General features: G+C 27.7%; 1 protein-coding gene across 1 annotated transcript; it reads left to right on the top strand.

Annotated features, from left to right (window-relative positions):
- The first annotated feature begins 5765 nt into the window (after positions 1–5765).
- On the top strand, positions 5766–17184 carry LOC107161506 (pre-mRNA-splicing factor CWC22 homolog). Its single transcript, XM_089216154.1, has 11 exons — positions 5766–6096; positions 9103–9163; positions 11581–11806; positions 11869–11997; positions 12060–12251; positions 14351–14480; positions 14542–14676; positions 15187–15428; positions 15874–16154; positions 16418–16519; positions 16588–17184. The coding sequence occupies exons 1-11, from the start codon at positions 5781–5783 to the stop codon at positions 16616–16618; spliced, it is 1845 nt and encodes a 614-aa protein (XP_089072280.1). The 5' UTR covers positions 5766–5780; the 3' UTR covers positions 16619–17184.
- The last annotated feature ends 5434 nt before the right edge of the window (positions 17185–22618 follow it).

The raw sequence follows: 22618 nt of genomic DNA, 5'->3' as shown, positions 1-22618 counted from the left end.
TAAATATTATTTTATTACAGTTTAAAACGTAATAGTGGCCCAATCACCGGGTCTTTCTATTATAAATATAACATTTTAGTGGCCCAATTACCGTATACCTTTGGAAAAAAAGGTGAATTGTGGCCCTATTCCCGGGCGTCCCAAAATAATTGATGAAATAATACGTGAAAATAATAGATCATAAAACTCAGAAACGTAAATGTGGCAATATTGCATACAATATTCTATGCCAATCGAGTTGCTAAAAGGGTGTATAGTTATGCTCAATGGTACTTTACCGGTTTAAAGGACTAAATTCTTTTTACCTGAAGCGTAGTAGGTAATATATTACATACCTAGGTGATAGGTAGAAACAAGTTCAAAAACACAATTTTACATAATAATATGGCACTATTCAATTTTAATTTTAATTCGTGGTTTTTATGATTTTATTAAACTTAAAAACCCATGCAGATATAAATGTATTCCAAATAAAATTGTTGTAACACATCTTTATTACTTATATATCGATATCGTTATAACAATTACTTCAAGCTTAAATTGGAAATTCATAAAAGACCAATTTGAAAGTTATTTACGAAAATAATATTATATTATATTATATGTATGTACATTGTACATATCTATAAATAATAAATAATTCATTTAGTTTTCTTTTAATTTATAATAATGATAACATTTATTACATTATTTAATTAAGACAATTAGTGAGTTGAATTGATTTTATACTTCTCTATATTTTTATGTGAATTAAATCGAGTAGTTTAATTATCATAATGATTAAACGAAATTCTAAGTTATTTCATAATTATTTCAACAATGAGTGATATCAATACAAACCGATATATATTTTGATTTTTTTTTATTATAATAATTTCTAATACACAGTGTATCTATACAATAATACAATATCTGTATATGAAAGCTATAAAATCCAAACAGCTAGTTTATTCTATAACATTATAAAGAGTTTTAAATTAGATTATTTATAATATTCAACATTATATTATATTTATCATGGGCTGTACAAAGATTTGACTAAGCAAATAATACTTGAACAAATTATTCAATTATAATTTTTTTATTTTATGCATCTAAAATGTCTATGGCTATTAATCTAATTAAACTAATTTAATTTAATCTAACCTACGATAGTAGTGTATAGTACTATAAATATAGTGTATTATAATGTATAATACCTATTATGTATATGTATAAGCATTACCTATTTATTAAAACAAAATTTTATTTTGTAAAAAGTAATTTATTTTGAGCTTTCAATGAATTTAATAAGTTGAAATCGTTACGAAAACATTTATTTGTTTCCCTGATTACAAATAACTTTCCTCATTCGATGTAAAATATGTATGCAATCGACTAATTGGAGAAACACCTAATATTTATACAGTAAAATCAATATATTGTTGCTGAAACCTAACCGTGAATAATCCTCAGTATTTATACTTAGTAAGTCTATGTATAATTATATATAAAATAGTAACTTAAATAAATAATATCAAATTCTACAATTTCGTAACTAAAATATTTTCTTAAAATTTGGTCTTTTGCAACAGCAATAAAAACAATGCATACCTTAATACGAAATATATAAAACAATAAACAACCGACATGGATTGTGTCAGCATAAAAATTGCTCATAGACATCTACGAAAAAACACAATGCAATATGTTCGTTACGTCGCCAACCATTATATATAAATAATATGTATAATATTAAATATTATTATTATACCATTATACCATTTATAGTACAACTGCTTCATTGAAAATTCAAAATCGAGTTGGGCGCGTGAAAATATCACACAAATGCTTGGATACTGGTTAATTATGTGAGGTTATATTTTAAACTTGTTTATTGTTCTAACTATTTATTCTTTTGTTAAATAGATGTAGTATTTATCCAAGTACTATGGGTAGACATTATGGACATTATCGTTTTTTTTAACTGGCAAATATTCATATCGTCTAAAATTATTTATTCGAAAATAATAATATTCAAAACAATATTTTTTTATGATTAAATAATATGTCCTTAATAGTCCTTCAAATAATATATTAGTTTAGATCCTAACGGAGTAATTATAATAAAACAGAGATAAAGTAATTTATAATTCAAATACATTTAGTGATGTTTTTTAACTAATGACTGTTCGTATATATTGGAACAACTACGTAACGTAAATTATCATCATACCGGATGTAGGTAATAAGTTTGATTTTTTTTTTAATGTACCTATTTGTTAGTGTTCTCACAAAATTACGTAATCTAATTTTTTTAATGATCTATTCAAAGTCCGATTAAATGATTAATTCATTATCTGCCTAGCTATATTTTTGTAGTTCAAAAGCGGGATGCGTGGATATGACGATGCTCCACCTGATAATTTTTTTCAAATAATATAAATATATTATTAATATAATTTTGCTCTATACTATTTTTGAGTCCCTATATCTGAACGGGAATAAAATAATATACTAATTGAGTCCGGGGTTAGGAAACTAAATAGTATATGAATATTTTAGGATTATTTTGAAAAAAATATAAAATCACTCAATAAAAATGTAATCTGGTTGTTAAACAATTACTTTAGCATGCAACATCGCACAATTATAAAATAAATGTTTATATTGCATTTAAACGTAAAGAACTGTTTTTTTTTGCCTCGCGCGGCGATGCGATGATGTTTTTATTATAAAATTGTAATATAATACAATACAGTTCATTATTTTTTACAATGACGCCGTTATTTCGGCCCTTTACACAACATGTACAAAAATGTTTTGTAATATATTTTCGTATTCACATACAAAATGAAACGTTGCTATATAGTTGAAGGGTAATATATTACTTAAATTCGTAGGTTTAATGACTTCATTTCATTAGATACATTAAAACAACTATGAACCTTAAGTAAAATGCAAGACATATGGATACTCGTGACCATTCTGAACTAGATTGTTATGGTAATAAAGACGATTTATGAATATATATCCGAGAAATGTTTTTATTTTTAACAATGCTACATCATACAGTAATTTACATAATATGATCATATTGTTATGACACACCGCGAAGTGGCTTTAAGAGAGCATATAATTTACTATTTCGTATGTATGAACTCTATTTAACTAGCTCTAAATATTACATATTAAAAAAGAAGTTCCGAGAGGGGTTGTTCAATCCTCGTATATAAGTTCGACGCAGTGTCGTAGGTGGCTATTATTATTATTATTATTATTATTATTATTATTATTATATTACTATTATTATTATCCTTTGGTGCATGAATACTGGTCTGGTGGGAAGTCGACCCATATAATGACTGCCATAGTCATCTTTTTTTATATGAATGTATATTAAGTATTTCGTCTTGGTGGTAACGAGCTCGCGGTGGGGGAGCTTAATATAAGATCCACCAACGACACTACACCTACGAGCATTTAGTATATACCAGGGGTGGCCAAACCGCGGCTCGCGTCATAGACTTGCGGCTCGCATCTTATCGTAACATTAAAAAAAAAAAAATTTTTTTAATATGAATTTATGTATTTGAAAAAGTATAATATTTAATTTAATTTAATTTAATTATTAAATTACAGTGTATAGAAAAAAATTTGTAAAAATAAAGTATTCTTGATATCATTGAGATTATTGTACAATTATTGTTATCTTATTCTTAACATTTTACATTTTATTAAATACCATGCCTTAACTTATCTTATTTACAATAATACAATATCATATATATAAATTATATAATAATATGACCTTTTTTTTTTACATTTTGGCTCTTCCATACTTATTAATATATTTGGTGGCTCGCAAGTATTTTCTCACTGGCCACCCCTGGTATATACCATAGATATACTGTTTATTGTATAACATGAGAAGGCCTAAACACGAATTTCATATATTTTTATGAATTGTAAGAATTGAAATCCTAAATTCTACTTGTGGAGCACGTCTTTGACAAAACAAACGTGTTCTCTAAACTAACGAACCACGGCTGATTGAACCCAATACAATGAATGTTAATGGGTTTTTTAATCGGATCAAATAACGTACACATGCCATTCGACCGTCACCAATCACCATTATAACGGTACCCATAGTCACATACCTATTCAAAGTTTTATGGCACCGGCAGGCTGATATTAAAAAAAAAACTGTTGTCATCCCTCCCTAAAAAAAAAATAAATAAATAAAAATAAAATAAATATATATAATATACTCGTCTCTGCTGATATTTAATATCAATGTATACAACTACACCTCTTATTAAAATAATAATGGATTATACTACCTAACTACACGTAGTAGATACTAACTGAGTATGAAAATAGAGTATCTATGGTCGGTACCATCGATTATTATCATGATATAATGACCAAAACGTTATTCAATCTGTACCAGTATTTTAATATGGCCGTAGACTTGAATGTTTGTAAATTCTATAGAATGCATGTGTTTTGTAAATAAATTGCACTAGCACATTTTTTTCTGCCTGTTAAGAACATTTAAATTCCATTGGTTATATAAATTTGATTTTAATGACATATTTTCCGTCCCAATTCAAGCCTAAAATTAACTATGCAACGTAGTAAATATCATAGAGTTTGGTCTACCTGTGAATTTTATTTTTATGCCAGTGGAATTTACATGTTATAAACCTGACCCTAAAATCTACTACCTGTAGAAAACCCGTGGAATTTACATACATCCATTTCGGAGCATAGTAGCCACAGAAGTCTTTACGTATTGGGACCCATATTTTCATCGTGGAAATTGCGGAACGTTTAATAACTTCTATTAAGTAACAGATATAAGAGACGAGAACCCGTGATATATAAATATTAAACAATAATAATTCATCGGCTTATATAGTGAACATGTATTAAGGGTCGATTACACTGAGCGAATTTACTCACTAGTGTCGTTGGCGAGCAAAGTCGCGCGTGTAAGAGCGTGTAGCGAGCGACATGTCCAATTACTTTGAGTGATTAAAGTCGCTCACTCATCTAGTCGCGCACAAGCAGTTACTATTTGCTGGCACACTAGCGATTTTGCCAACTAGGGCGATTACATTTAGGGATTTTACTATTTGGAGTGTAAAAACACCAGCGAATAGTGACGAAAGTTGCCCGGCCGTCAACTTTAATCGCTGGCGAGCAGCGAGTATTCAACACGCTTGCGAGTAAGCGACTAGACCGATTACGTTGAACGACTCGCAGCGAGTTAATTCACCAACAATTAGCGAGTAAATTCGTTCAGTGTAATAGACGCTTTAATGATAGAAATAAAATGTCTATTGAGTAAGTAACACAGTTGCAGTAGTTTCCCCAATCACTATCGGACAAGGAAGCAGTTGCAGCTGCAGTGTTTCAATATTATTTTTATATGCGAAGTGGAATACACGAGTTTTTTTTGTCACGTCCCCTACTCCCTCCGCACCATAACTAGGCGCATTCAAAACATTTCACAGTATAACAAGAAGAAGAATAACAATAACAATAATAATAATAATAATAATCTTACTTAGCCCGGTTTCAAGGTTGTTGGCCACAACAGTGATGAGTCATAGATGCCACGTGTCATTTTCCAACATCCCTTCCCTGCCATGAATAAACTGTGCCTACCGCGCCGCCGTCGTCGTCGCCACCGACACGAGTGAGAACAAACGGCCGCCCGCAATCAGCTATGCTTAAACGATAGGCGCAACGTACGGTGGTGGCAGCAGCGGTGGAGGAGGGAGTAGGCTATGGTTGAGGAAGTGGTGGCGGTGTACACATTTCGGATCACGACCACGACACACGCGGCTCGCCCGCCATCATTCGTACCACCACGCCATCGAAGTCCACACGTCCTATTGCGCGCCGACCAAACGCACCGTTCTATCAGTTCCACTGTTCACAGTGTTTTTCTGCTCACTATTTTCAGCTTGTTTGTCGTCTCACGTGCTCGGTGCCCGCGATTTTCAATCATGAACAAGTTGCCGCAACCACCACGGTATCCTTTGAATATGCACAACAACACGCGCCGTCGCTCCGTAACATACCAATCTTGTCCAAATGCAGGTAAGTGTAGTAATGTTGGTCTTCGCATTTTACAAAAAGTTATTGCTTTCCTTCTCGAGCGTCTTGACGTGAACTCTTGCCTGGAAGCTCTGTTTTCCTAGATTCACGAGCTATCGATTGCCGCAGCCAAAATTAAGATTTTCTTTCCTAATATAGCCGTAGTGTACCGAATCAGATCGTTCCGTTTGAAAAATCTTTTATAATATTAGATATTCTGTTTTCTGTGGCTTATAATAATAAACAATCATATAATATCTTCCTTCATCCTCATTATTTCTCGATGATCATTATCGACAACGACCTCACACTGCGATTAATACTAAATTGTTATGTACTTAGGTATTGTTGTATAATTGCTTTCAATACTCGCATGATCCATACATAGTATTATTTGATTATTATACCTACTATTTAACTTACGTATTGCTTTATAAGCATAAAACTAATAAACTAATTATATTATCCGATTTGATTTCGTGAATACTTTATAACATTTCTTTAACCAGCTTATTGTTGTGAAAAATCGTTTTAAATAATATTTGTTTATTTATGAAATGTCACTTAATTATAATAATCATATTCTTGTCTAACCCTACACACCCATAATTATATGTGCGTAAACCGTGAGGACAATTATCTAGTATTATATTATAACATAATGCAGCGTAATTAATACGTGGAAATGTTTGAATCATATTATGAAGCTTCGCGGGTAATGACTAAAAACACTAAAAAATTCGTAAAATAAAAATTGATTAAATTAATAAAGGTTAGGTAGGTGTCTATAATATTCTCAAAAATATTTCGTTGATTCAAAAAATGGTTGATAGTTTTTTTGAACCGAAATAATATTTTTTATCAATTTAAATTTAAATTTATGTTAGATATCTAGATATTTACTGACTATAATCTAACACGAGAAGATCATCAGAATATTTTAAAGGCGTTATGGCATTTTATATGGCATTTAAGTAGACTAAATCCGTCACAGATTTTGTGTTAAGATTTATACTTTGATTTTTCCATTAGAGTGGGTGTATGATTATATTTATTAAAATAATTTTACGACTATATGTATATATATATTTATTTAGGAGAATTCATAGTGGGACTTTCTCGTAAAAGCAGCGCATCACTAAACAAGACGCGACAGATCTAACGGTGTGCTTCAGAAGTTGGCTAAAAATATAAGATTTAGCTCATTATAATTATACGCATATCTGTGCCAACGTTTTTTAGCATGAAAAAGAGTAAAAACCATATATTATTTAGTGTAACAGCAGTCTTGAATGTGGATGCATATCGTGACAATCTAAAATATTGCATGAATAATTATTTTTTAATTTGAAATATAATATAGGTACGAGTATTACTGTGTCATAGCTTGATAATTATTTATTGCTTAATTCATATTTCTAATTAAAAATAAAACTGATGTGATTTGAAAGCTGTGATTCTCTGTCATTGTATATCACTAAATTACAACAAACAATATAATACGGAATTTGTATTTTCGATGTACTGATCACAGATATATACTAATATTATATATATATATATATATATATATATATATATATATATATTATACATATTGCCGTCTTCGAATACACCACCACAAAATAATCTAAGACACGACGCGCCATATACAAAGAAGACAACTCGATAAATAAACGTTATCAATATTAGACTAATCAATATTATTCATACTATTGTTGTTAGTGTATCTGTGTATATTACTATATACTCTACTCTATTGTATATTACTAAATTTGCTCTTGAAACTCTCGAAGTTAGCTATGAATCTAATAATGTTTGTTTACCGAGAGTATTCTTTGTATATGCCGGCGTGTTTCACTGATAAGGAAAATGCGGCTATTTAGTACTAGTATATATCTGTGATACTGATTAATTTAATGATAAGTCGATAATACTGAAATAAGTTTACTAATAAATTTAATATGGTAGTTTTAAAGCTCCATATTTTCATGTTAACTTTGTTGTAGCTTATAGTGATAAAATTACAAAATATAGGAATGTTGAACTTATCGTAAATATACTTGACTATAAATTCAAATCTGTTTTTAGAATGTTTATCACATAATAATTATATGACCTATCATAACCTGCGCAGGCCCGTGAAGCCGTGGCTAAATCTCTAGGTTATTGAGTGAATCAAATTTTAATTTGGGGGGAGGGCATAAAATGCATACCTACTTAATCGTGAAACACCACTACATGTATGTACATTTGGAATTTGTTGAGGAATAACAATCAAGTCCCGGGGAGATGGAGGGCATTGGGGCTATACTTACAGTGAAAATAGAACACGTTTAATCTTCATTCATGTGTAATAAACAAAATCCGAAAACCAACGCTTTAAATCCACTGGATTTTAAAAGAGATAGATTTTCTAAAATTAATGCTAAGCAGATGTTAATCTATGAAAAAGTTACTGCGCACTATCACTATATGCCTTAATCACGGAGTTGACACAAATTTTCAATATTCTTTGTTAATTTCTTAAAAATTGTTCTCCTGTTTATATATCATATACCTATTTCCGATTTCAAACCTAGGCATATAATATTATATTGCGAATTATAGCGGTTATAGTTTTGTTTCTTTTGGTCGTATTATTGTGTAGGTATACTACATTATATATTTTACTATTAATTTACCTATGTTTCACACTTCTCTTAAGGTTTATACTAAATGAGTTATTATATTTTCTAACCATAAATTATAATCATGTTAATACAGTAAACGCAACATAGGTAAGCGAATTGTTTGTTAATGAGTACCACAAACTAAAAAGTTGTTAATGTGTAAATGTGTATTGTAAGTATTTTGGTTATAATTAAAAAAAAAATAATAAAACGCCATTATACTGAAATTAAATATTCAATTAAATTAAATTAAACAGATCATAGATTTGTAAAATATAGAAAACATATAGATATTATAATTCTATTGTTTTAAAAAATTTAATTTATGTAATTTCAGGTGCAAAAAAAGGCGTGAGCTTGTTAAAAGCAATTCCTGAATATACAGTAACCAAACTAAGGTAACTTTTACAATTTTTGATCTATAACAATATAAACTAAAAACATAATCTAAAAATATGAAGTGTTGTGCATCTTTAGCAACTATACCTTAAAATTAACTATAGTTATTTATTAAGTTTATTCTATTACATAGTAGTTTTAAAATCTTTGAAAAAAATATAATATTATTAGGTAGATTAAAATTCCAAAGAGTTTTGTAGGAAGGTACCTATTATATAATTATTATCCGAATCTAACCTAAGGTATCTATATCATAAAATATTCATAAAGAATTGAGATGGTCAGCAATATTAAAAATATATTGATTAGTAATCAGTGATTACCAACGGTGATGATATTTTTTAAATTCTGAACAGAGTGATGAATGTATTGATTTTAATGATGTGTATGTTTTTTTTGTGTCTGTGTACAGCATAACTAGTCGAAATAATGCTTCAATTTCAAACTTTGGGGATGGTTTCCGATGTCCGATGTAAATGTGAATATCCTTGGTGCATTATACGGGTCAAAAATAAACATTTTCCAATAGTTTTAAAAAAAATCGAGAAAAACAAAAAAAAAGTGACAGAAAAACGGGAATTTTTACGCAAAACCAGTTTTCGACCAAATCGATTTTTTTATATGGTTCTAATTCAAAAACTAATCACTGTAAATACTTGAAATTTTCACCAAATGTTTACGTTATTGTTATCTATATATATTTTAATTATCAAAAATTTTCGACTTTTTCAAGTTATTTATAGACCACTGAAATTTTCGATTTTTATGAGAATTTTTTTTTGAAGTGTCGGTAAAAAAATTTTGGATGACCAAAAAAACTTGAAAATTTAATACAAGGTTCCTCATGAGTTGTTCTTATTGTAGCTAAAAAAATTAAAAATCGTTAGTCACAATTTTTTTTTATAAGCGTTTATAGTTCAAATTTTTACGAAATCTGTCGAAAACGCGAAAATTTACAAATAATTTTGAAGTTTAAAAATCATAAACATTTTTGTGTTTAATATTTTATGAATTAATTTTTTTTGGCACATTAAAATACTTGAAAATTTAATACAAAGTTCCTCATAAGTTATTCTTATAGTGTATAAAAAATTATAAGAATATATAGGAACAATTTTTTTTTATTAGCATTTAAAGTTCAAATAATGATAAAAATTCGTCAAAACCATGAATATTTGCGAATTATTTTGTAGTTCAAAATTCATAAAATTGTTTGTATTTATATCTAAGGTTAAAAAATTCAACACTAAGTTTTCCATAAGTTTTACTTCAAATAGCTATTGAGAAAATTTAATGTGTCATTATAGAAAAAATGTTTTGAGCGTTTGAGTTTTAAATTTTTATGAAATCACGTATAACGATAACGATTATCCTCAAACCAGGTATATGTATATTGTATATCTATGATAATATAAGGTATTATGAATTATGATAATTACATGCAATGTTTTTGGAAAAATTGATTAACCATGCCTTATGCAAAATGCCTCCTAATTAAAAAATAAAATATTTGTTTCAAAATAGAATATATGACAATATTTAAATATAATATATCCTATAGACTGACAAATCATCTCCGTTCAGAATCGTTTTTCATATACAATGATAGGTATCATTGCATTCGAATTTAACCTACCTAATTTAAGACAGAGGTCCACCCCATCCCCTAATGTACAGCAGAGCGATACCCACTTACCCGATTTTTTTCGAAATAAATTGATGTTTTAAAATACTAAATTGAATGATTTTGTACTAATACAATAAAATTTAAATACATTTTTTTAAGTTTATGAAAATTAATAAATGAAATCATGAAATTTTTAAAATTTGCTTTAGAAATAAGAATGTTTACGAAAATTTATTAAATCCACAATAATAAACAGTTTCAATTTGTGTTAATAGAATAATCAGCTTTCAATCCAACATATATATATTTGGTGTACATTTAAGCTTAACTCATCTAATCCGAATAAAATGAAAAACTCAAATTTAATTAAAAAAAGAAAATTACATATTTTGAAACCATTTATAGTGTTATATATTGACGAGTGAGTGCAAAGTACGAATCAGTGGCATTCATATTAGATTACATTATTTTGAATTTTCAATGGTAGGTGTTATATTAAAATATTATGTTTATATGTATGTATCATTAAATTAATATTAATTGAATACTTCATAAAGGAATATTTTTATATATCTACGCGTATAGTAAAGAATACACCGGGGGGGGGGGGGTAATAATGTGGGATTTGAATTTCTTCGTGTTTGCCATGTACCTATATGCCACTGTTAAAAATAATAACCGCTTTATTATTTATTATTAAAATAATAAATTACTTATTTAACTAGGTTATACCTATACTTATGCATTTCACTATATTTTTCTATTTTGTAAATTATTTGCTTATTTTAGCGAAGAATATCAGATAACTTCCTGGAAAATATTAGAAAATTCTATCTTTAATTTAATTCAGCAATTGAACTCAGAAGACAAAATCAAAGAAATTAAAAAAAAGATTTTACGTTTAAATATTATGCGTGGTAGAGGTATACTTTGCAAATGTGTTATGGATGCTCAGTTAGCTTCAACCGGTAATACTTACATCTATGCTTTGTTTATTGCCCTTATCTACGACCAGGTGGGTAATTTTATTTTGTTCTATAAAACAAGATTTAAAAAAAATTATTTTGGTGATTTTAGATTCCAACAATAGGGGAATTAATCTTGATACGTTGTCTTAAGCAATTTAAAAATGCAAGTAAGACGAAAGATAAATGTGTACTTTTGGCATCTGTTCTATTTATTTCGTACTTGATTAGTTACGATGTAGTAAGTTTCAAATTGTCTTAATATTTGTAAATATTTACATTGACAAATATTAATCGATGCAGGTTTCACCGCTTGTGGTAGTTAAACTACTAAAGATTTTTATCAAAATTCCCTCCCAGGATTCAGTTGATGCAACTTTCGTGCTTCTCAATACATGTGGATATAAATTGGATGAGCATAATAAAAAGGACCTCAATAAGATTGTAAATAATGTGCATAACAAATCAGTATACGACATGCGGTTCGCTAAAAAGGTAAATGGTATTATGGTAATATTTTTAATTTATGCCGTTCAATTTGGATATCTATGTACTATGTAGACGTAGCTTATAACAACAACGTAATTATAAGATTTGTATTACATGTGTGTTTTACTACTTATAGTGCACCTTTCTATACTAATGTAAAGCAACGTTTAAATTTGATTATCCTTTTAACTCATTTGCTAGTGACTAAATTCGTTTGTATTATAGTATATTATTTCTAAATTTACATAAAAGTTGTTGGTACAAAATTCTATAACAGTTAATAATGGTGGAACACAAAAATGATTTCATTGACTTTTAAAATTGGTTAAAATTGTTTTGTTAATACCCATTTTAATGCAATATAAAAAAGCCTGTTGTGCCACGGTGGTTGGACGCAGTTACTAACTTGTGCTGAGGTCAATTGTCGATTGGAATCACTAGTTTTTGGATGGATGTGACCACTTGTTTTTTTTTTTTTTATTGACGAATCCTAACCCTACAAATGCATGTTCTAAACTACCCATATCTACCCCTAAATGAAAACAAGCTAATAAAAATTATTTATGTTGCCACGATTTAAATAAAAAAGATTTATTTTTTATTTAATATTAAACTTCGAATCTGCATAAATCTAATTTCCAAAATATTTTATTAAGTTAGTAGTAATTTAATTTACATTATTAGCCTTTTATAGTCTCATTAGTATTATATATTTTTATCATGATATAATAATATTATCTATATAATCGATTTTATATATAATTTCAACTTAAATAGCACACATTTTAAGATATTTCGGGTTTCAATGTTTTTTTAAGTATGTTCATTGTTTAATATAAACCATAACATTGTTATTAAAAAATAAGTAGTTTGTACATGATGACTGATAAATATAATATATTAATCCATACAAATATTATAAAAAGAAAAAAATTGTATTTGTGTATGTTTGTAACGAATAAACCCAAGAACTACTGGACAGATTAAAAAAATTCTTTTACCATTAGAATGCTACATTATCCCTGAGTAACATATAAGCTATATTTATTTTATTAATAAAAAAAATTAGGGATCCCTACTAAAATTTCAATCATGTAAACCACCATGTAAAAAATTGCCATAAAATGTATTTCATCGCAAGCGCTGTGGAAACTTAACTATATTAAACTATATTAATATTAAAAACATATTAATATCTTCAAAAAACTGAGCGATATCATATTTCCAACTAATGTAATTATATTACTTATTATAAATACTTTTTACCTTTTTAAAGTTGATAGAAATACCGACCAAAATCAGATCAAGTTATCTCTATACCTTTAAATGAATCCTTATTATCCAAAAATCATTTATTGTAGATAAAATTTTGAATTATTCGGACATTTCATTCAAAATACATAACGAATTTAAAAATGTCAATTTCAAAAAAATACAAATAGGAAAATAAACGCCGCTGCGCCTTAGCCTATATGCTGTGGTCCCACTCATCGCAGCGGCGTAGTAGTAACCATCAACGGTCTCGTTGCCGGACGTGTCACGTTTCACGGATCTCGATAATACTCACGAATTTGCCTATATCTTTTAAAAGGTTACAGAGCTATTCGTATGCCCTTACAATAAATAAATTCAATTGACAAACTTTCTTGATCGTTAGAATCAACCCAAGAAAAGAGTGCTTTTCTCATGGGAAATCGTATGTTACCATCTTTTGAGTAGGATCTCTTGAAAATCAGAAAGTTTTATTGTCAATTGCAATTATCACTGCCAACATAGAGTGATCACTGAAGTTTTTAGGTAAAAATTAGAAAATAAAAACCCATAAAACTTAAATAGAGCCTTAAAATAAAAATTTAAAATATAACTCAAATAAAAAATAATTAATACAATAATAAACTAAACTAGCAATAGTAAAGTAGGATTGTCTTGTTAGGACAAGAATACTATATTAAGTCGATTATGACAATTAATTCTTAAATAATATTTAGTGGCTTAGTACAATAATTTGTCATCTAGTCTATTCTAATTATGTATATTATGACTTATAACTCGTAAGTTATGAGTTATGATGATATTTAATGCTTATATAGTTTATTTTATTTTAGATTCGACGTATGGTACAAATAATAATGCGAACTGTTTCGCTAAATGGATTGAAATTCAGGGGTCCTATAATATCAAGATCTCCTTTGAATATTTTTTCGGGAAAAAAAATCAAACCAGATTATAGTTTGGGTATGAGTTGGGTACCTTGTTCTTAAATTTTTATATCTGTAATTAAAAATTTGTTTTACAGATTCTTATAGTTACGATCCAGATTATGAAGCTAATGAACATATGTATTCATTATTTCGTGATCAAATATTGGATAATGATATTAAAGATGAATACATACTAATGTACGATCATAATACCTATGGCGTAGGAAGAAGTAAGTTCTCCAGTAAAACACCACAACTTCAAAAACTATATACCTACTATTCAGGGGAACATTTTTACAATATTAGTTGTCTCTATAGAAGGTTTTCTATTCTTTATGGACAAGTTTTCCGTAGCTGAGGGTTAGGTAACTGTGCATGAGATTTTTTTTCAATAATAAGACGAGTTCAATTTGTAAAACTAAAATAATTAATATAATTAAAATAGTAATTTTCTGCCACGGGAAAAGGCTATTAATAAGTGTATCGGCGATTTCGCTCGTTTTGATGATTACTGTCCAACTAACTTCCGTGTGAAATTTTAATAATTAGTAATAAAATGGATGGGTTAAAAACTATTTAGTATGTTTATTTTGTATTGGGCAATCATATAATGTGTGTTTGTTGTATAATATATATTATATAAAATGTAACGAATGATGCACTAAATACATTAAATGCAAAAATTTACTTATATATATATATATATCGATCCGAAATAAATTAAAATTACTATTTTTTAGAGTTACAACATAAATTGGTGGTTAAACATACAGGAAATCGAAAAATTGACAAAAAAACAAATTCTTTAAAAGATATATTAGAAATCTTAATGGACTCGTCATCTTTTAAGTATGAAAATTGTGCTTTGCAATTAATGAAATTAAAATTAAATCCTGGGCAAGAAAAGGAAATTTGCTATGTATTTTTGGAGCTTTGCTGTGAGAATGATGTTTATACTGAGAATCTTGGACACATGACACAAGTAAGATTCAGTTTGCATTTATTTTACACCGATTATTTTACCTACTTTTATGTCTATCAATGCCAACATATCCTAAGAAATAACTGCTATTTTTAAAAAAAATCTGTAAGTACCGAATGTAAAAACAATAATTGGATTTTAAAATTTGAAACATTATCAATTTGAATTTTTAATAAGAATGAATCGAGATATCCTGAGTTATTGAGTTTTTAATTTTAAATGTTTGAATTTACTTAAAATATATTAATATTTAAAATCATTAGTGTAAAATATTTAACAAATTTTATAACCAATTGTTCATAATTGTTTTCTTTGAAACATTTAATGACAGCACACAAAGAGTAAGAATATAATGCAATAATGTAGATACAATTGTTGAAAAGAATTATTTACCTTTCACGTACCTATCATGTTTAACTGTTTAAGTGAAATATTTTCCTATTAGATATTTTGTCAGATCAACAGATTTCTAATTGAACCGTTTGAGAAATTATTTGTTGACACATATGCTATTGTCAATAGTTATGACACGATAAAGTTACAAAACGTTGCAAAATATTTCGCTCAACTGCTATATACTGATACAATTTCTTGGATGGTTTTGTCGACAATACTTCTGGATAAAATTCAAACAACCGTGTCTACTGGAAATTTTGTCAAGCATTTGTTCCATGAGTTAGTAAAACATATGGGAGAAGAAAATTTGAGCTATTACGTTAAGGATCCGTAAGTAAAATTGTTTTACGTAATACATTCTTTATGTTCTTAGGCTATACTGTGAGTGGTAAATAAAGTACAGTAAAAAGGGTGGTTTTAATTTTAAAAAAAGAAATAATTTCTGTCAACACAGATAATTCCATAAATGGCATAGAAAAATCAAGGATTTGAATACGCTATTTATTAGAGAAAAAAAAAATTAGAATAGGATACTTGGTGAATAACACAGTTTATGTTAAACGAAATGTAAAAGTAAAAATTGGTTGTTACAGATCACTGAAAGATGCATTTGAAGGAATTTTTTTCGGAAATAATCAAAAACCTTCCAATTTTTCTGTCGATTTGTTTTCATCTATTGGTTTAGATGGCTTAATGTAAGTCTATTAACTTTGAAGTTTTTAAATAATTTTAACTATCTAATAATTTATCATTCAATTTATAGTTATACATTCCAAAACTCATTAACTTTGTAACTAATAATTTTCCGTGGCTGAAATCGTTGACATTGGGTAATTCTAATAATTACATATTGGTTGCAACAAACAACTACAGCGATTCGACTTTATCTGATCACTTCTTAAAAATGTAATTGGAGATTTTTATCCAATATTTTATTTTTACGAAACAACTCATTTTTATAGTACAAAATATATTAACTTAATTTTAAAATTATAAGAGTATTTTCTAAGCTAGCTATTAAACTATAATTTAAAAAATGAAGCTATAATTATTTGGTTTTTAATAACAATTTATGCTACTCAACTTAATAATTGTTACAAGGAAAATAAGATAGATAATATTATAAAACATTTTTTTTTTTTTTTTTTTTTTTATTTGAAAATGTATTTATTTTTTAGGACTTCGGTATAAAAGCTTTTATTAGTAATAAGTACATTTTTGTTCAACTTATACGATACTAAATTATGTTAAACAATCCATCGATCTTATAATGTTTGTATGGAAGCGATGGGTTTGTACAAATGAATTAAGACTTAACACATATCAGCATAATTCTTATTAAGCATGATATTGTCAATTTTTATTATTATTAAACCTAGTCTTTAGATTTAATTAGTTGTTGTAAATATCAAATAAACTATTCATTATTTATGAATAAACATTTTTTTAAATTATAATAAAATTATTCGTCAAAAAATATAAATTGAATTTTTTTTTTTTTTGTGAAATTTAACAACAATTATTGTTGAATAAGAATTTCATAGATTACACTTTTATTTAATAATAATACAATCAAAATAGACAAAAAAAATATAAAACAATTATTATAAATAAATACGTTTTTTCAACATTTAACATTTTTATGAAAACTGAAATTAAAAACTCATTAGGTACAATTTTCTACTACTCAGATTATTGTATTTTGGATCATCAAATTATATAAACATGTAGCACAATCATACACTAATAAGTTTTCATAACAATATGGTACCACTTAGTTTTTGGTGGTTAGGTGGCCGCCTGCAATGGTCAATGGGTATAATAATTTCAAATTAACTTTTATTCCACGTTTTTTGTTTATTATTTACTATTATACGCAGTTAAAATTATTACAGAAATGCCTTTTATTTCGTGATAGTGTGTAGTATTAGACTTGCCTCTGAAAAATTTCGAAAATCGCAACTCCACTATTGTTAATATATGATTGATGTATATATTTTGTTTATATTTGATATGAATTTGTTAAGTGACGTCTACTACACCTATAACCTTTTTTTGGGCACGGTCTTTTCGTGGTCACAGAATTAGGTAGGTTCTTGCTCTTTTTAATATTTAAAAAAATCAACTCATGACATGGTTAGTTTCAATAAGCTATGACTTATTTCAGGTACCTACCACTGAATGAAACTTTTGTACAGTAATTCTATATTTTCATTTACAAACGACACGTTTTATTATTATTATCGTGTAGTATTCAATGCCCAGGCATTTTCAATGGTGGGAAGGGATGTTATAATTAATAATTATACATTTTACAATACATTTTTGATGACAATTAATAAAAAATATTAAGTAGTGATGATTCTAAAACAACTTTTTTAACTAATAAGTTATTTTCTGTTGTCCAGTAAAAAAAGATAATGGGACGATATAAACCCAAATTCCTCCTTCCTGAGCACTCCACTGTGACCTACACTATAAACCGGAGTCACTGTATCCCGTGATGCAACCCTGATTGTTTAGTCAGACAAGCAATAAGCAGAATATTTCAGGTCGAATTTCTCATGTATTTGTTTAATTACATTTAGGTTTATTTACAATATTAATAAACAATATGATATAAAAATGACTTCGTTTACTCAAAATTCGTAAATAATTGAATCACATTTGAAAAATAATATGAAAATATGAGTATGTATTACGTAGTTTGTTTCTGAACCAGTAACGTAGTAGATAACGTTTGTTGTAATACTAAATCGATCGTCACACACATACAAATAACATGCAAATTGTCATCTTAAATGAATATTCATAAGTAATATGTTTATAGTGCATTTTGAATAGTTTAGTCTAGATGAGGTGTGTAGATTGACGATTCCTGTTAAGTACATACATAATAAGTAGGTAATTTGACTCGAAATTTCATGGTAATCCAATAACGATAACAGTATTTTATAAGATTAACTACCATGATGAAATAGATGCTTTTTTTGTGAATTATACGATTATCCCAAAGGTATTTGACAAATCGTATTCATAAAGCTAGGCGTCCACTAGGTCAGAGAGGTCGGTGCGGCGCGGCGCAACGCGGAGCGGAACCATAATAAAATGCCTGTAAACTAATATAGATCCGTCCACAAGAAGGACGGCGTGGAACGACGCGGCACCGCTCTCGGGAGCTCCTGCGACTTTTCAAGGTCGGTGTCGAGTGGCACCACGCTGGCTTTTTGATCTAATGGACACCCAGTTTAATACGTAAGGTATAGACAGGTATAATTTAGGGGCAAGTAATTTGTCACATAAGCAAACAGCTCGTCCCTGTTGATCGGTGTAGCAAAAATAAAAAGGGCAGGTATAATTTATGAACTATTATTCGAGGTTAGGATAATTTACTTTAATTGAGTTCGCATCGATGTCGTTTCCGTCAATGTACTTACAAAGACGATTGTCAATTACACCCAAACGCTTTACAAGTTAATATTGGATTATGCCTCATATCACAGGGGTTACCAAATAGCAGCCGTGGAAAACTCTATATGCTCCACTACAGCCTAGGATTTAATTTTCTTAACTATTTTTTTCACTCTTAATGTTTTCTCTCATTTTAATTCAATTTTTTTATGTTTCCTTTACTTACTCTTGGAAAAAACATGTAGATTATATTTTGATGTACCCTGAAAATTTCTTAATTGGCTAATTGGCTCCAAATGTTAAATAGTGGTCTCTGCCTAAACGCGTCTACTTTAACTTGGCGTATTATACTTATATCAATAATTGTAATCAGGAATAAGTTTTATCTGAATAAAAAACTATAATTGAAAAATGATAGTACCTAGGTAATTTACGTACCAGCGCGCATTTCTTTAAACCTAGTTGCATTCATATATCTATTCGACAGTTTAAAGGTTCATTACTACATAATAGGTAATTAGTATATCTTTTTATTGATAATCAAAAAAAAATGTATATATATATTATATATATTAATAAGTAGTTACCTACTATTGATCGTAAAAATACGTACGTAAAAATTCTTGTTTCTTAATACATACGCCATATTTGGTTTATCCAGTAGTTTAACGGTCTAAAAAACAATAGAGGAAAGATATTTAATTCAATAAATTCAAAACTATAACCTAATAGTTTATCTTTACAAAAGTCTTAAAATTCATTTTATGCTTTAGAAATAAATCGCATAATTAACTCGTTAAGTAATGAAAAGTACATAAAAGTTCATAAAAAAAGAGCTATAACTATTTTGAAAATAATAATGTTATGATAATCTGATAACCATAATTCTTGAATTTTATAATAGTAAGTATCCTATATAAATATAATATTATACAAAAAAAAAAAAAACATGAATAAAATTTGTACTTATACGCATAAATTGAGTAAAAAATATTTTAATCTTATAAATGTATTGCATTCTTTTATTATTTTAGAATATTTTAAGATTTCTACAACTGTTGACATTTTAAGGGGAGAGTTACAATAAGGGAGATACCTTTTCCCCACTCAACATTTATGCCACTGATATCACACTACGTAATATAGATGTAAAAATCGAACATTAATAATTTTTTTTTTTGATCATAATTCTTAATCATACTTAATACGTCAAAAAATATGTATACTGATTGAAATTTTTACTATCAGATATAATTTCAACAAATACTGGGCTGAAAATTTTTTTATCCTCAAATTGTCTATGTACTTTTCTAAAAATTATATTTTTTGATTGTATTTAAGTTACACATAATATTATATGAATATAAAAAATAATTGTTTTTTTATAGATGTTATACTTTTGCAGAATGCAGTTCACATCATAAAGTTTAAGTATAAAACATACCGACTTTTGATTTACAAGCGATATCAATAATTTGTATTATATTTTATAATATGATAAACCTATCCCATTTGCGTCCTACCAGCGGCCATCAAATTTCCCATTGAATTCAATATAGGTTGGGTATGTAATATTATACATGTATAATATACTTACCCGTATGATTTTCCCTTTTTGAAGATGTAATAGTAATATGCTGCAGCCATTAGCATGCCATTCACCTGTGAGCCTGTGATTCCCATTTAATTTTAAGTTATATTAATTAATTTGATATAAAATATATATTGTATACTAAAAAAAAAAATATATATTGAAAATACTTACAAAACTATATGAGGCCATTAAATATTTAATTGTTTGTCTTACTTACTAACTTACTATATATGCTAATGAGAGACTTATATATCAAACTACCTGGTATTTGAATACAATTTGCTTCAAGTTTACAATGAAATTTGATTTTAAAGTTTTCAATTATTTTAACTTAACTGTAATTTTCTCAATATATATTACTTAATAGATTCTTTTCCTCTCAAATTACAAAGCATTTAAGAGGACGCTACACCCGCATGTGTTGTCTCCGTCTTACAAGTGCGTAACATTGCAAAAACTGTTTCGCGCGGGAAAGAACCGAGAAAGCTATAGTTATAACTAAGAAACGAAAATTTCACCACATAAAAAGGAGAATTTTGTCTGTGCAATATCGTTTTTATTTTTTCGATATCAGAACTACAAAAAAAGTTATTCATACTTAAAAAACACAAAATTAATGTATTATAAAACAATGATAATTTTTTTTGTATAAGTGATATCGAAAAAATAAAAACGATATTGCACAGACAAAATTCTCCTTTTTATGTGGTGAAAATTTCGTTTCTTAATTATAACTGTATCTTTCTCGGTTCTTTCCCGCGCGAACAGTCTTTGCAATGTTCCGCGCTTGTAAGACGGAGACACAATACATGCGAGTGTAGCGTCCTCTTAAGTACGGAAATGAAAATATATGTACTTGACGATCTTACATGATAACCAAATCAACGTTAGAGCGATATGTTTTTAACTTATAAATTCCAAAACGGAAACCAATTAAACCGCAATCAAGAATAATAATTCGTCAATTTAAATTGGAAGATAACCAAATATTTTACATTTTAACATGGAAAATAATTTAAAACATTTTTATCACCAGTAGTTATCACTCCCGTGGTTATACCTTTTATAATTTTGGTGAGTGTTTTTTTTTCATGTGTATACGCACTACGATAAATAACAGAAAAAAACATCGGTCTTTAGTTTTGAAGATGGCTTCTGATAGCAAATTGAATCTAGATAGTACTTTTATAAGAGGTCAAAATTGAAAGTTTTTTCAAAATCATCAGGAAAAAAAATTACCGTCTATTATGATAAATAATATATCGATAGTTAAAGTACTGCAATAATTAATAATATTATATTTATATACTAATTGACTGTCTCCGTTTAATATTTTTGTTTGTATACAGTGATTTATTATTAAATTTATTCATATTAAACATATTATAAAATATATGATTTTGTATAATATATAATATGTTAAAAGTATAAAATATTCAGCACTTCCATGATAGTGATCTTCTTAATGATGAGTTGCACTAGAACTTCTATACTATATTAGATGAGCTACTTTTATTTTTTAATTCTAATATTTTTGCGTATACTTAATCACATGTTGTATTTCTCTCAAATTTCTTGTAAAAATGAAAAAAATATTAATATTTTGTGATACCGTATTGAGTTTTTATTTGATACAAATTGACATTTGTCGTGTAGGTGTAGGCAACGGAGTTTTTTCTTTTGCAAAATATAACATAATACATTTTTCCGAAAACACGATTTTAATATTCATTTTTAAAAACAGAATTAGTTTGATTTTATTATTTATATTTAAAAAAAAAACCATTGA

The sequence above is a fragment of the Diuraphis noxia genome, unplaced genomic scaffold (genome assembly GCF_037042655.1).
Source record: "Diuraphis noxia isolate RWA-SAM2 unplaced genomic scaffold, SU_Dnox_SAM2 contig0001, whole genome shotgun sequence".
NCBI classification, from domain to species: domain Eukaryota; kingdom Metazoa; phylum Arthropoda; class Insecta; order Hemiptera; family Aphididae; genus Diuraphis; species Diuraphis noxia.
This window is presented reverse-complemented; position numbering and strand designations above follow the sequence as displayed.

Bases quoted from the DNA above. Each gene is read 5' to 3' on its own strand.
- LOC107161506 (XM_089216154.1), top strand. From the start codon at position 5,781: ATGGTTGAGGAAGTGGTGGCGGTGTACACATTTCGGATCACGACCACG. The intron at 6,097-9,102 runs GTAAGTGTAGTA...ATGTAATTTCAG, and splicing joins CCAATCTTGTCCAAATGCAG to GTGCAAAAAAAGGCGTGAGC. The intron at 9,164-11,580 runs GTAACTTTTACA...TGCTTATTTTAG, and splicing joins TATACAGTAACCAAACTAAG to CGAAGAATATCAGATAACTT.